At 43.6% G+C, this 16,289-nt stretch overlaps 1 protein-coding gene and 1 pseudogene across 3 annotated transcripts in view; one reads left to right on the top strand and one right to left on the bottom strand.

The window, feature by feature from the left end:
• SMARCC1 (SWI/SNF related BAF chromatin remodeling complex subunit C1) overlaps positions 1-16,289 on the bottom strand; it is a 167,772-nt gene that overhangs the window by 116,228 nt on the left and 35,255 nt on the right. For all 3 annotated transcript variants that reach the window (XM_089306388.1, XM_051852494.3, XM_089306387.1), the window contains exons 6-10: positions 12,935-13,004; positions 6,978-7,047; positions 5,915-5,990; positions 1,432-1,557; positions 427-548 (exon numbers count right to left, since the gene is read on the bottom strand). In XM_089306388.1, the coding sequence (XP_089162514.1) occupies positions 427-548; positions 1,432-1,557; positions 5,915-5,990; positions 6,978-7,047; positions 12,935-13,004 (464 nt within the window). The remainder of the gene's footprint in view (positions 1-426; positions 549-1,431; positions 1,558-5,914; positions 5,991-6,977; positions 7,048-12,934; positions 13,005-16,289) is intronic.
• LOC149124375 (large ribosomal subunit protein P1 pseudogene) lies at positions 7,945-8,595 on the top strand (annotated as a pseudogene).

Below are 16,289 nucleotides of genomic sequence, written 5' to 3'. Positions count from 1 at the left end.
CCATACAGTAAGGGCTTTAAAGTTTAATTTAATCCCAACAACAACCTACTCAGCAGAAAACATGATCCTCATTCGAGGAAGGCTCATAAAGTGGAAATATGTGGCTGTAAAAACATCAATGTTGTCCTCTGCAGAACATCAAATAGCTACAGGTTCATCTCTTACATGAGACAGATGGTAAAATCAGAGAGAGAGACACTTAAACTCCTTACCAACCAAGCTTCTTGCATAAACTTAAAGAAAAATAGAACATAAGATGCCTCTAAAATAACATCTATAATAAGATTAACCATCAATGCAAAAGACTTCCAAACAAGTCAAAACATGATTTACTTTCAGGAAAAATTCTAATATAAATGTAAAATACTGGCTAGTCCTTTGAAGTTTCTTTTAATACGTTTTTGTAAATCACATTGCAGTGCTTACCCTTTCTTCCCGCTCTTCTTCCGTGATTCTGTGGGTGTGGGAGGCGGAGGTGAAGGTGAATGTTTCCTCTTTCGAGCATTAGCTGATGCTTTTCTATCTCGTCTTTCTGGACTTCGGACTGGCTAGGAAAAAGTAAGTAGAAATACAAATCAGCCAACTTTTCCAACTCCTCAGTTTCTACAAACCTCTGTCCCAATAAATCAAGATACCATCAAATTCATTAGTTGAGGCAAATGGAAATCAATGTCAAATTACCAGGACCAGCAATAAAGACACGTTACAATTACTTCTTTTCTCTCTCTTTTTTTTTTTTTTTTTGGACAGGCAGAGTGGAGAGTGAGAGAGAGTGAGAGAGAGTGAGAGAGAGTGAGAGAGAGAGAGAGAGAGAGAGAGAGAGAGAGAAAGAAAGGTCTTCCTTTGACTTTGGTTCACCCTCCAATGGCTGCCGCGGCTGGCACGCCACGGCTGACGCGCTGCGGCTGGCGCACCGCACTGATCCGATGGCAGGAGCCAGGTGCTTCTCCTGGTCTCCCATGGGGTGCAGGGCCCAAGCACCTGGGCCATCAGTGCACCACTGCACTCCCTGGCCACAGCAGAGAGCTGGCCTGGAAGAGGGGCAACCGGGACAGAATCCAGTGCCCCGACCGGGACTGGAACCCAGTGTGCCAGCGCCTCAAGGCGGAGGATTAGCCTAGTGAGCATGCTACTATGAAATGCAAAGATGAAAATAATAATCATGTGAAACTGTACAAATAAACTACTTTTAAATCAACCAGTAAAAGGGCATAAAAGAAGTAATTTCACAGCAGTGCAACACAAACCTGAGCACATACGCTGGCATCGCAAGCACAAGCATTACATGGTAAGCCACAAAGCCAGCCCCAACATGTACTTTTTATTAGCTCATGCACCTTGGTTTGTGACAGTTATCAATGAACATATGGAAACATTGAAGCAAATAAAAGACAAAAAACCTATTGGTGAAAACACTACCAAACAAAATACCTCTTCATTCTTTGTAGAAATTCGCTGACGAAAGCTCACTGGCTTCCTGTTGTCATCCACCTCATAATCCTCTTCATTCATCCATTCATTGAAAATGTCAGTGTCCAAAATCCATTTCACATGAACCTAAAACCACATCAGATTATGAATACCGACAGAAATAATAAAAATCACTCAAACTTTTAAAGCATTCAAAAGAAAAGCATATTTTTTTCTTTTCATTTTATTTGGAAGGAAGAGAGACAGAGACGACAAAGATCTCAGTCCACAGCCTCACTTGCCAAACTTCTGCCAACAGATAGGGCCTAAAACAAGGGATCTTGAACTCAACTGGGTCTTATATGAGGGTGGCAGGGACCCAAGTACTTGAGTCATCACTGGCCACCTTCAGAATCAAAAGCAGAACCAGGACTTGAACCCAGGCATTTCAAATCAGGACGTAGTAGCTCCAAATGTCATCTCAACAATGCAGCACCCTCCTTTGTTTTAGCTTTGGAGCGTGAAACTGTACAAACCAGAATAAAAGTCTGAATCACAATTTATCCCAAACTTCTTTTTTTAAGATTTATTTATTTGTTGGGGCTGGTGCTGTGTCGTAACAGGTAAAAGCTGCCACCTGCAGTACCAGCATCCCATATGGGCAGTGGTTACTCCACCTCCAAACCAACTCTCTGCTACAGCCTGGGAAAGTAGAAGATGGGCCAGCTGCTTTAGTCCCTGCACCCACATGGGAGACTTGGAAGAAGCTTCTCATTCCTGGCTTTGGATCAGCACAGCTCTGGTCTTTGTGGTCATCTGGGGAGTGAAAGAGCAGATGGAAGAATTCACTCTCTCTCTGCCTTCTCTGTAACTCTTTCAAAGAAAAGACACAGATCTTTCACCCATTGGTTCACACCCAGATGGTCAGAACAGCTGGGGCTGGGTCAGGCCAAAGACAGGAGCTTCTTTCAGGTCTCCCTTGTGGTAGCAGGGGCTGAAACACTTAGGCCATCTTCCAGTGCTTTTCCTGGGCCATAAGCAGGGAGCTGGATCAGAACTGGAGCAGCAGGGACACAAATTTGCACTCATATGGGATGCCTACATTGCAGGTGGTGGGCCCTACCATTTCAAATTTTTATTGCCTTTTAATGAGTAAAGAAAAATGGAAAGCATCATTGCCTTGGCTTAGACTAAGATTTTGATAACCATACCATTGTATCTTCATAAAAATCACTGATAAAAATATTTAACAGCACAGAGCCAACTGCACTAGGAAGAACAGATGTCTCTAGTTTTCCATAATCAACAACATTCTAAATAACGATAAAAGAGCACATTTACAGAGACCTTTCACACAGCTTTGTTAGGTACAATGCACTACACAGAACATTTAAAAATGGCCACAGTTTGGGTGGGTTTGGAGAAGTGAGAATCAGATGTTAGGTTCTCCTCTGTGTTTTATACAATGTCTCTTGCTGTAGTTCCTGATTATGGATAAGAAGTACTAAAGGGAAGGGTTCTCTAGATGTACAGAAGTAGATGTGTGTATGTAGATATTTAGAACACAGACCTAGGGTATATAATATTCCATTTTGCCCAACACTATTCTCAAATGGGATACATCTAGAATTTAGCACTAGACAATTCTATCGTGTGTGGGATGGCTGTTCACATCTCAAGTCATGGAAAGTGACAGAGAGGTTTTGCAATGAACATGAACATATCCAGTCTTGAGAACCAAGAGAAGAACAACTGCAACCATGAAGCTCAACTAGAAAACTGCAAAAGCAAGACACATTCACTAGAAATGCAACATGAACTTCCTAAAGAAATATGTTCTATCAAAATAAATTTCTCACGACCCCTTAAAAAAAAAAAAGTACTAAATTACTCAGAGTAATGCCTCTCTCACACCTTGATGTAAGAATAATACTCATTTGACTACATGCTTCCTCTCCCTTGACAACTAGTTACACATAATGCACTAAAACACAAAGTTATCACCCAGGTAAAGAAAAAATACCTTCAATATTACAGTTCAAAAAGTCTACTGAATATACAAATTCTGGATCCAGAGTAGAAACACAAACACAGTACATGGGAAGCCTCAAGTTAACTAAAGGAGACTCCACCTGTGGCGCCAGCACCCTGGGTTGTAGTCCCGGTTGGGGCGCTGGGTACTAGTCCCGGTTGCTCCTCTTCCAGTCCAGTTCTCTGCTGTGGCCCAGGAGGGCAGTGGAGGATGGCCCAAGTGCTTGGGCCCCTGCACCCGCTTGGGAAACTGGAAGGAAGCACCTGGCTCCTGGCCTCGGATTGGCGCAGAGCCAGCCATAGCGGCCATTAGGGGAATGAACCAATGGAAGGAAGACCTTTCTCTCTCTCTCACTATCCATAACTCTGTCTCTCTCTCTCTCTCACTGTCTAACTCTGCTTATCCAAAAAAAAAAAAAGAGAGAGAGAGAAAGAGAGAGCGCGCGCGCGCACCATGCAATCATTTCATTTCATAATCTCCACTTTCTGTCAACTCTCTGAGGATCTCACATAAATGAAAATTGCTTTCTGATACAGCTGATGATCAGTGGGGAAAGGAATCAGACTTCAGTTATCAGTCCCTTTTTAAGGAATAGGTTATAAAACACTGCAGAGGTAAAACAAATTTCCCTACACAGGATACTTGAAAAATTAATTCCAGGTGAATTTAAGATATACATACTAATTTTTACATTTGTTCCTTGGAAGCTTATATTTGTATATGTGTCATCATAAAGCATTTAAATAAAAAGACTGCTTTCAAGTGAAAAAAAAAAGATATACATATTAAAATCAAAACAGAGTCCAGCGCCGCGATTCACTAGGCTAATTCTGTCTGCGGCACCGGCACCCCGGGTTCTAGTCCCGGTTGGGGCGCCGGATTCTGTCCCAGTTGCTCCTCTTCCAGTCCAGCTCTCTGCTGTGGCCCAGGAGTGCAGTGGAGGATAGCCCAAGTCCTTGGGCCCTGCACCCGCATGGAAGACCAGGAGGAAGCACCTGGCTCCTGGCTTCGGATCAGCGCGGTGCGCTGGCCACAACGCACCAGCCATAGCAGCCACTTCAGGGGTGAACCAACGGAAAAAGGAAGATCTTTCTCTCTGTCTCTCTCTCACTGTCTAACTCTGCCTGTCCAAAAAAAAAAAAAAATCAAAACAGAGAAACTTGTAGCATCTAATTTAGAATTTCTTCATGACCTCAAGAAAAGAAACCAAAAAGACCAGCTACTAGGAAATTTTTTTTTGGAAGAATTTATTTGAGAGGTAGAGGTTCAGACCCCTGCACCCACATGGGAGACCAGGAAGAAGCTCCTGGCTGCTGGCTTCAGATCGGCACAGCTCTAGCCACTGCAGTTAACTGGGGAGTGAACCAGCGAATGGAGGACCTCTCTCTGCCTCTCCTTCTCTCTCTGTGTAACTCTTTCAAATAAATAAATTAAAAAAAAAAAAATAGATAGAAGATCTACCTGCCTTCTTTCTTTTTCTCTCTGCCTTTCAAATAAAATCAGTAAATAAAAATCAAATTATAGAGAGTCAGGGACCAGCGCTGTGGTGTAGTGGGTAAAGCCACCATCTGCAGTGCCAGCATCCCATATGGACGCCAGTTCGAGTCCCGGCTGCTCCACTTCTGATCCAGCTCTCCTGCTGTGGCCTGGGAAAGCAGTGGAAGACGACCATGTCCTTGGGTCCCTGCGCCTGGGTGGGTCTGGATTGGCGCAGCTCAGGCTACTGCGGCCAACTGGAGAGTGAACCAGTGGATGGAAGACCTCTCTCTCTTTTTCTCAGCACCTCTCCTTCTCTCTGTGTAATTCTGATTTTCAAATAAATAAACCTTTAAAAAAAAAGTTGATGGATAATGCATGCTATAAAAAATTATAGAAAGTTTAAAACAATTTAATAACTCTTTTTAATAAAAATGTAGGGGGCCATGCCGCGGTGTAGTGGGTAAAGCTGCCATCAGCAGTGCCAGAATCCCATGTGGGCGCCAGTTCAAGACCTGGCTCCACTTCCCATCGAGCTCTCTGCTATGGCTGGGGAAAGCAGTAGAAGATGACCCAAATTCCTGGGTCCCTGCACCCATGTGGGAGACCCAGGAGAAGCTTCTAGCTCCTGGCATCGGACTGGCTCAGCTCTGGCTGATGAAGCCATTTGGGAAGTGAACCGGCAGATTGAAGATCTCTCTCTCTCTGCCTCTCTGTAATTCTGCCTTTCAAGTAAATGAATAAATCTTTAAAAAACAAAATAGAAATGAATAGTAAAACAAGCATATGTATAGCAAACAGGCACCTGAGCTTCCTAAGTGACAGCATCAACCGTGTTCAGCTCCATTCCCCATACTCCACTCTCAACTCTCTCAAACCTTACTCTGACCTAGCTTTGAATTGTCCTCAAACATCACTCCAGACACTCTTTAACAAAAATAACAAAGGACAGCTATTAGACAATGTACAATAATCTTTTCTAAAAAAATCATTCACCTTCCATGGCTTTTCTGGAATTGGTGGATCCTCAATTTCAGCATCAACATCATTACTATGCACCCAAGTATCATAGCTACGAGGGAAATGCAAAAAGGGAAAGACAAATTAGAATCTAAGTTCATTCATTAGAAAGAACTATATCAAACACTAACAATACATTTTATAAGTAATGTTATAGAAAGGTATCAGACTGTCTTTAAATCCCCAAAAATAAAACTCTTCTGTGGAGGCCAACTGTAATTTTTAATGCTAAACATAAATGTCAAGCCTCAGTACACACAAATTTCAGTAGTCAATTCTGCTCTCTTCAAAGTAGATTCCTCCCTTGGCCTCCAGGATAAAAGCAATCACCTGGTACTGTGTCTTGTAACCAGCCTCTCTTTAGGCTCTATTGCCAATTTCTAATCTTTAATCAAAACCTCTTCAACATTTGAAAGCTCCCCGGACTAAGTTTCTGGTACAATCCTTTTCTCTGAGCTATCTCCCTTAGTTATATGACTTCAAATACATACTGATGACTTGAAATCTTGTATCTGCTTTCTTCTCTGAATTCTAAATTCATGAATTCACATCTCAGAATGTCCAGCAGGATTCTAAACCCAACACTCAAAGCTCAATTTGTAATGCTACCCTAGGCCAGCGATGTACAATTTCAGTAAATGACGACTCCAGCTTTCAAGTAGTTTGGATCAAAAAACATATCCTAAATGAAATCAGCAGCAAATGTTATAGTTCTACCATCAAAGTATTGCCCACAATCTCCTTCTTACCCCTCCACTATGCTCAGTGGTTTCCTTACTTCTGCCACTGGCCACCCAACAGTCAATTTTTCACATAAAAACCAGAATGATTTTATTTTTTAAGTCAATCAGTCTATATTACTCTACTGCTCAAAATTTCCCAACAGCTTCTACCTAATAAGAAAGTCTCAATAAAGTCAGAAAAATGACAACACAAATGAACAATATTATCACACTTCAGAAAATAAAATTACAAATGTTTCTGACTTCCTTTGATTAAAAAAATGATTATTTCAGATCTCATGGCACATCAGTATTACCTGTCTGGGTAAAATCCCCAATGTACTAACACCTGCTTGTCTTTTCTCATCACGGGTCTCAACCACTCCTCTGAAAGGGTAAAAAACAAAAAGCAAACAAACAAAAAAACTTTAGTAAAACTGACAAAATGACTATGATTTAACTGTAATTGTTACTGAGAGACTGAATTATAATTATGTTCCTTTTTAGGGAGAAATAAATAAAGTTACCAGGTTCCCAAATGCCAGATCACTGAAAAATGCAGAAAAGAAGCAGGTAAGTTAACTGGCCGTGTGATAAACAAATGCCAAACAGGAAAGTAACAGAATCTAAGAAAACACAATGAGAATACCAAAGATCATCAGAAGTCATCTGGAAACAATTTTTAAGGATTTATTTATTTAGTTGAAATAAGTTACACAGGCAGACAAAGACAGAGAAAAATGGAAAAAGAGATTTTCATCTGCTGGTTCACTCCCCAAATAGCTGCAATTGCCAGGACTGGGCCAGGCCAAAGCGAGGAGCCTGAAACTACATTAAGGTCTCCTACATGGGTACAATGGGTCAAGCACTCGCAGGTTATCAGTTTAACCCACTGCGCCACAATGCCAGCTAACTGGAAACAGTTTTTTAGACACACAATTTCCATGTGTAAAAATCAGTCCAGGGGCCAGCATTGTGGCACAGCAGATTAAGCCATCACTTGCAATAATGGCATCCCACTGCAGTGCCAGTTTGCATTCTTTCTATTCTGCTTCCAGCTGATGTACGCCATGAAAGGCAGCAGTATTAGCTCAAGTAACTGAGTCCAATACCCATGAGAGACCTGGATGGAGTTTCTGGCAACCAACACAGGCCTGTGGATAAAAGATTTCTGTCACTTGCTTTTCAAATAAATAAATAAAATCTTTTAAAACAATAAAATTAGTCCAAAATCAAAATGAAGATAATACTCAACACTGAAGAGATAAATAATCCACTTAAAAAATGGGCATAGGATCTGGAGTTCCAGTAGCTAAAGAACACAAGAACAGAAGAACACAAGAACAGAACACAAGAACATTTACAGTAAGGGAATTCACAATTAAAACCATTGTCCCATTCTCCAGTGGCTGCCAAGATGTTCATTTCTTCCAGGACAGCCTATGCCATGTTGGAGTGAGGTACTCACTTCATCCAGCCACTAGGATCAAGCCCACCTGTACCAGCCTCCCCAGCTCTCCTGTATCTACTACACCCTGGACCCACATGACAACTAGGAGACCTTCACAGAGAGTAAGATCAATGCCTTTGTTAAAGCAGCTGGTGTAAATGTTGATCCTTTTTGGCCTGGCTTGTTTGGAAAGGCTTTGGCCACTATTAACACTGGAAGCTCCAGCTTGCAAGGCAGGGGCTGGCCAATCTGTTCCAGCAGGAGGTCCTGCCACTCCACAGCTTCCCCAGCTGAGAAGTAGAAGCAAAGTGGAAGAATCTGATGGAGGAGTCTGAAGATGACGTGGACTTTGATCTTTTTTACTAAGCCTCTTTAGTTAATTTGTTCAATAAAAAGCTTAACTCTGTAGTTGTTGATCTTGCCCACAAAGAGATATGGCCTGACACCCTCTAGGATGGTTTATATAAAAATATAGCTGATAACAAGTGTGGACAAAGAAGCAGCGAAACTGGAATATTTGTACAATGCTAAAGGGAATGCAAACTATGGCAATTTGGAACAGTCTGGCAATTCTTCAAAACTTCAGCGTTACCATATGAGTCAGCAATTAATTCCATGTCCAGCTTTTACACATGAGAACCGCAACATTAAATGCCATTATTTTTTCCATTTTTAAATTTACTTGAGAAGCAAACAGATGAGGAGAGAAAGGGAACTCTCACCTGCTGATTCATGTTTCAAATGCCTACAATGGCCTGACCCAAATCCAGGAGCCAGGAATGCAATCCAGGTCTCCCATGTGAGTGGTAAGAACCCAATTACTTGAGCCTTAACCGCTGCCTCCCAGGTCTGCATTTGCAAGAAGCCAAAGTCAGGAGCTGGAGCCAGTACTAGAACCCAGGAACTCTGAGCATAGGTGACTTAAAGACTAGGCCAAACACCCACTCTTAGGAAGAGTTTTTTTCTCCCTTATTTGTAGCAAAGACTTGAATAACCTTATGCGTGTTTCCTAAAAACAATTTATGACACTGCTGAGCAAGTACCTCATGGTTCTATATTTTCTACTTCATTAATTTCTACTTTTCTGTTGGTTAAATACTTGATTCATGTCCTTTTTTTATTACGATTGTTTGAAAAGCAGAGTGACAGGAGAAGACACAGAGATCTTTCATCTGATGGTTCACTCCTCGACTAGCCACAAGGGTTATAAGGCTGAGCCAGGCCAAAGCCAGAAGCCTGAATTCCATTTGGATTTCCAACATGAGTGGCAAGGGTCCAAGTACTATAACCATGAGCTGCTTTCCTAGATGCATTAGCAGGAAGCTGGATCTGAAGCAGAGTAGCCAGGACTCAAAATGGGATGCAGGTCTCACAAGTGGTGGCAAAACTAGCTCTACCACAATGTTCGTGCTCTTCCATTATTTTGTTTTTAATTTTGTTAATTTCTTAATAAGTATTTCCAATTTTTCTTTTTTCCTATCATTTAAAGATGGCTATTTGGGAAGTGAAACTAGCAGACAGGAGGTCTCTCTTGGTAAATGCCTTTCAAAGAAATAAATAAAATCTTTAAAAAAAAGTTTGTAGGGATATGTTGAGCTAATAGAAAACCTGACTGTTGGGGCCGGCACTGTGCCTCAGTAGGTTAATCCTCTGCCTGCAGTGCCAGCATCTGATATGGTAAACGATTCTAGTCCCAGCTGCTCCTCTTCTCAGCCAGCTTTCTGCTATGGCCTGGGACAGCAGTAGATGGCTCAAGTGCTTGGGCCCCTGCACCCACATGGGAGACCCTGGCTTCAGATTGGCACAGCTCCGGCCATTGAGGCCATTTGGGGAGTGAACCAGGGGAAGGAAGACCTGTCTCTCATTGTCTGTAACTCTACCTCTCAAATAAATAAATAAAATCTTAAAAAAATAAAAAAAGAAAACCTGTTTCATATTAAGAGAAAATCTATTTCTCACCCTAAATTGCTTTATATTGTGTTCTCCAACTCAGTCCTTCAGAAGAATGGTTAGCACAAATAATTTTCTATAGGTCTGATGAATTCTGGTCGCTGACAAAAATCAACTTTAAGAAAAGGAGTTAAATACTAGAAACCAAAATACCATATATTGGCGCAACTGCTGTGGCATAGCAGGTAAAACCATCGCCTGCAATGCCAGCATCCCATATGGCCGCCAATTCGAGTCCCAGCTGCTCCACTTCCAATCCAGCTCTCTGTCATGGCCTGGAAAAGCAGTACAAGATGGCCCAAATCCATGGGCTCCTGTAACAGCAAGGGAGTCCCAGAAGAAGCTCCTGGTTCCTGGCTTCAGATCACCCCAGCTTCGGCAACTGCAGCTATCTGGGGAATAAACCAGCAGATGCAAGATCTCTCTCTCTCTGCCTCTACCTTTCTGTTACTCTGTCTGTCAAATAAATAAATAAATCTTAAAAAATAAAAATAAAAATTAGAGCAGGGCTGGTGCTGTGGCATAGCAGGTAAAGTGGCAAACTGCAGTGACGGCATTCCATGTGGGTGCTGGTTCAAGTCCCAGATGCTCCACTTCCTATCAAGCTCTCTGCTGTGGCCTGGGAAAGCAGTAGAAGATGGCCTAAGTCCCTGGGGCCCTGCACCTGCAAGAGGCTCCTGGCTCCAGATTGATGCAGCTCCGGCCGCTGTGGTCAATTAGGGAGTGAACCAGTGGATGGAAGACCTCTCTCTCTCCCTCTCTGCCTCTTCTTCTCTGTGTAACTCTGACTTTCAAGTAAAATAAATAAATCTCTAAAAAAAAATCATAGCATGCTATAAAATTTATTAAAAAACATATTTACCAAATACTATATTGCTGTAGGACCCTGTCTGGACAGCCAGTAAGCCAACTTCTTCACTAGATAGCGTTCTATCTTACAATGTCTGTTTAATTTTCAGAACATAAGACATAAGACATACTTAATAACCATACAATTAATGACTGTCAAAGAAATTTAAGTCTAGTGATTAGTAAGTTGAACAGTACAATATTAGTTTGCTTAGCAAAATAAAAGAGAGCAAGCATTTTGGTTTTTTTTTGACAGGCAAAGTGGACAGTGAGAGAGAGAGACAGAGAGAAAGGTCTTCCTTTTGCCGTTGGTTCACCCTCCAATGGCCGCCGCAGCTGGAGCGCAGCAGCCGGCGCACCGCGCTGATCCGATGGCAGGAGCCAGGTACTTATCCTGGTCTCCCATGGGGTGCAGGGCCCAAATACTTGGGCCATCCTCCACTGCACTCCCTGGCCACAGCAGAGAACTGTCCTGGAAGAGGGGCAACCGGGACAGAATCCGGCGCCCTGACCGGGACTAGAACCCGGTGTGCCGGTGCCGCCGGCCCAAGCATATTTCTTAATTAAATAGAAAACTATGTATTTAAATAATCTCCTGGGGCAGGTACTATAGCACAGAAGGTTAAACCATTGTATGGGAAGCACACAATGTTTTGAGTCCCAGGTACTCTGCTTCTAATTCAGCTTCCTGCTAATGTGCCAGGGAAGGCAGTGGATGATGTACTTGGGTGCCTGGCATCCACATGACAGACCAGATGGAACAGTGGGCTCTAGGCATCAGCCTGGAGCAACCCCAGCCAATACGGACTGTTCTAGAGTCAACCAGCTTTAAATGGAAGATCTTTCTTTGTCTTTTTCTATGTCACTCTGTCTTTGAAATAAACAAATAAATAAATCTCTTTTGAAGATTTTAAATCTTTTTTAAAGATTTATTCATTTAAAAGAGTCACAGAGAGAGAGAGACAGGCAGACAAACAGACATCATCTATCTGCTGGTTCTCTCCCCAACTGGACACAACGACCAAGGCAGGGCCAGCATGAAGCCAGGAGCCAGGAACTTCTTCTAGTTACCCCACATGCGTGCAGAGGCCCAAGAACTCAGGCCATCTTCCGCTGCTTTCCCAGGTGCATCAGCAGGGAGCTGGATTGGAAGTGGAGCAGCCAGGACTAAAAAAGACACTCAAATGGGAAGCCAGGGCTGCAGGCAGCAGCTTAACATGTTATACCATAGTGCCAGTCCCAAGATAAATCTTAAAAATGAGCAAATAATCTGTAGGACTTAGTATTCAAAGCTCTTTTATACAATGCTTATTTTGTTTAAAAGTCTATTGGTGGTGCCAGCGCTGCAGCTCACTAGGCTAATCCTCCGCCTGCAGCGCCAGCACCCCGGGTTCGAGTCCCAGTTAGGGGACTGGTTACGTCCCGGTTGCTCCTCTTCCAGTCCAGCTCTCTGCTGTGGCCCAGCAGGGGGGAGGGCGCGCAGTGGAGGATGGCCCAAGTGCTTGGGTCCTGGACCCGCATGGGAGACCAGGAAGAGGCACCTGGCCCCTGGCTTTGGATCGGTGCAGTGCACCAGCCGGAGCAGCCATCTCGGGGGTGAACCAATGAAGGGAAGACCTTTCTCTCTGTCTCTCTCTCTCACTGTCTAATTCCCTGTTAGAAAAAGTCTATTGGTGGGACCAGCGCTGTGGCGTAGCAGGTTAAGACACTGCCTGCAGTGCCAGCATCCCATATGAGTACCAGTTCAAGTCCTGGCTGCTCCACTTCCAATCCAGCTCTCTGCTATGGCCTGGGAAAGCAGAAGTCCTTGGGTCCCTGCACCCACTTCAGATCAGCACAGCTCTGGCCATTACAGCCATCTGAGGAGTGAACCAGCAGATGAAAGACCTCTCTCTCTCTCTCTCTCTCTGCCTCTCTGTAACTCTGCCTTTCAAATAAATAAATCTTTAAAAAAATTAAAAGTCTACTGGTTAGATATAAAATCCATGAGACATGAGTATATCAGTTCACAACCAAAAAACTTACCATCCTCTTGTGAGGAGGGATATGGATAAATATGGTGGGAAGCTTTTGACTTCTCATCAGTAAATGTCCCCTGGAAAACAAATGAACAAAAAATCTTAAGTAGAAAACAGATGGCAAACACATATGAAATGCTAGATGTAAATTCCTGAAGATTTTGAGAGCACGGTTTCACTTTTATTTAAGACTACAGGGGTGAGTGAGGGTCCGGCACGATGGCTCACATGATTAATCCTCCGCCTGCAGCGCCAGCATCCCATATGGACGCAGGGTTCTAGTCCCAGTTGCTCCTCTTCCAGTCCAGCTCTCTGCTGTGGCCTGGGAGGGCAGTGGAGGATGGCCCAAGTGCTTGGGTCCCTTTCCCCGCATAGGAGACCCGGGGGGGGGGGGGGGGGGGCAGGGGAGGCACCTTGCTTCTGGCTTCGGATGGGTGCAGCACCGGCCGTTGAGGCCATTTTTGGGGTGAACCAACGGAAGGAAGACCTTTCTCTCTGTCTCTGTCTCTAACTCTACCTGTCAAAAAAAAAAAAAAAAAAAAAAAAAAAGACTACAGGGGTGGGCGCTGTGGCACAGAGGATAAGCTTCCACGTGGAATGCAGGCACCCCATATGGTTGCAGGTTCATGTCCCGGCTGCTCTTCTTCTGAGCCAGCTCTCTGTTTATGGCCTGGGAAAGTAGCAGAAGAGGGCCCAAGTAAATGGTTCCCTGCACTGGCATGGGAGACCTGGAAGTGGCTCCTGATCAGCCCAGCTCTGCCGCTGTGGCCATTTGGGTAGAAAATCAGTGGATGGAAGACCTTTCCATCTGTATCTCCCTCTCTCTATAACTCTGCCTCTCAAAAAAAAGACTATTACTTTAGTCAAGAAAAGGAAGACTAACAACAAAACCATCTACAGAGTATATACTGCTGTACAGAAAAGTAACAAGAGTGACTCAGCTAATTCTCGAAGAATTGGAGTACCCTTATAATTAATTTTTAAAACTACTCCAAAATAATTACAAATTTTCACAATACTTTCAGTGAACCAACAACACAGGTGTGCAGGCTTGAAACATTTAAACTTAGAAGCCATACAGAACAAAATGTGCACATTCCATAAATCATAAAATGACTTGAAGGCTTAAAAATCAAGTCTAAGGGGGCTGCTGTGCTGAGGCTCAACAGGTTGAGCCACCACCTACAGCTCCGGCATCCCACATGGGTGTCAGTTTGAGTTTCAGCTGCTTCACTTCCTTTTTTTAAGATTTATTTTATTGGGGTCAGTGCCATGGCGCAGGTTAATCCTCCGCCTGTAGCACTGGCATCCTATATTGGCACCAGGCTCTCGTCCCAGCTGCTCCTCTTTCAGTCCAGCTCTCTGCTACGGCCTGAGAAAGCAGTAGAAGATGGCCGAAGTCCTTGGGCTCCTGCACCCACGTGGGAGACCCATAAGAAGCTCCTGGCTTTGGATCAGCGCAGATCCAGCTCTTGCAGCCATCTGGAGAGTGCACCAACAGAAGGAAGATCTTTCTCTCTGTCTCTCCCTCTCACTGTCTGTAACTCTACCTCTCAAATAAATAAAATCCTTTTAAAAAATGTATTTTATTTATTTGAAAGAGTTATAGAGAGAGATAGAGTCCAGCCCCAAGCTGCTTCACTTCCAATCCAGCTACCTGCTGGTACACCTGAGAAGGCAGCAGAACAAGCCCAGAATTCTTGGGACCCTGCATCCATGTCACAGACTTCGATGAAGCTCCTGGCTCCAGCTTGGCCTAGCACTGGCCATCAAAGCCATTTAGGGAGTGAGCCAGAAGATGGAAGATTCTCTCTCTGTAGCTTTGCCTTTCAAATAAATACACATAAAATCTTTAAAAAAAAAAAAAAAAAAAAAAGAGAGAGAGATGTAAGTAGCACCTTAATTCTCTGAATTTGGCCTTTGACAAAGAATATTTCCAAATTATTACAGTCAGAAAAAAACAGTAATTGTGTTTCACCTGGAAGGACTGCTAAAGTTCAGAAAGCTTAAACTATTCATAAATGAATTGGCTGCTTCATTAGGGAACGAATTCTCTGTCACTATAATGGTTCAGTACAGATAAGGCTGAAAAGGCGGTGTCAATATCCAGTGAGTTTGAGGAAGCAAACAGTAACACACTGCTGCAAAACTTGGCCAAAGGGGTCAGTCAGAAGCCTGGGTTTGAAACCTCAGAGTTTGGGGCCGGAGCTGTGGTGCAGCTGGCCTAAAGCGCCAGCATCCAATATGGGCACTGGCTTGAGACCCAGCTGCTCCTCTTCTGATCCAGCTATCTGCTGTAGCCTGGGAAAGCAGAAGAAGATGGCCCAAGTCCTTGGGCCCCTGCACCCGCGTGGGAGACCCAGAAGAAACTCTTGGCTCCTGGCTTCAGATTGGCACTGCTCCAGCCGTTGTGGCCAATTGAGGAGTGAACCATCAGATGGAAAACCTCTCTCTCTCTCTCTGCCTCTCCTATCTCTATGTAACTCTTTCAAATAAACAAATAAATCTTAAAAAATAAATAAATAAATAAAAATCAACCTCTTTAAAAAAAAGAAACCTCAGAGCTGTCATTTACTACTTGGATGATATTGGAACAGTGTTTTTTGCCTTACTTTCTTCAGAGACATGGAATAATAACAGTACAGACATCTATTAAGACCCAGTTAATACATACAATGAGCTAATAATAGTGACAAGTAAAATCATTTTGAGTTTTTAATGCATTTAAAATGCTTGGGAATGGGTATCTGGCCTAGCAGTTGGTATGCCAATACTCTACACAGCTGTGTCTGTGTTCAACTCCTGCACATAATCCCATATTCCTGCTGATGTGCATCCTGGGAGGCAGAAGTACAGACTGAAGTACTGGGGTGCCTGTCATTCACAGAGGAGAAAAGGTTTAGGGTTATGGAAAATTCCCAACAACTGGTTTAGGCTAGCTAAACTCTGGCATTTGGGGAGTCAAACGGTGGATGGGAGCTCTCTCTCTTTCAAATAAATGAAACTGAAATTGGATGGGTAAAGGCCCAGTCATCAGTATTTAGTAATGGTATTATTATTATTAGCTCTTAAGGCCTCTTCCTTAGCAATCTATGAAAATAGTCCAACTTGGCCAGTGCCGCGGCTCACTAGGCTAATCCTCCACCTGCGGCGCCAGCACTCTGGGTTCTAGTCCCGGTTGCTCCTCTTCCAAACCAGCTCTCTCTGCTGTGACCCAGGAAGGCAGTGGAGGATTGGGCCCTGCACCCACATGGGAGACCAGGAGGAAGCATCTGGCTCCTGGCTTCGGATCAGCGCAACGTGCCGGCCGTGGTGGCCATTTGGGGGGTGAACCAATGGAAGAAAGACCTTTCTCTGTCTCT

This window comes from Oryctolagus cuniculus, chromosome 10 (genome assembly GCF_051225735.1).
Source record: "Oryctolagus cuniculus isolate XC-2025 breed Fujian yellow rabbit chromosome 10, ASM5122573v1, whole genome shotgun sequence".
NCBI lineage: Eukaryota > Metazoa > Chordata > Mammalia > Lagomorpha > Leporidae > Oryctolagus > Oryctolagus cuniculus.
Note: the sequence above shows the minus strand (reverse complement) of the source record. Positions and strands in the feature narration are given on the sequence as shown.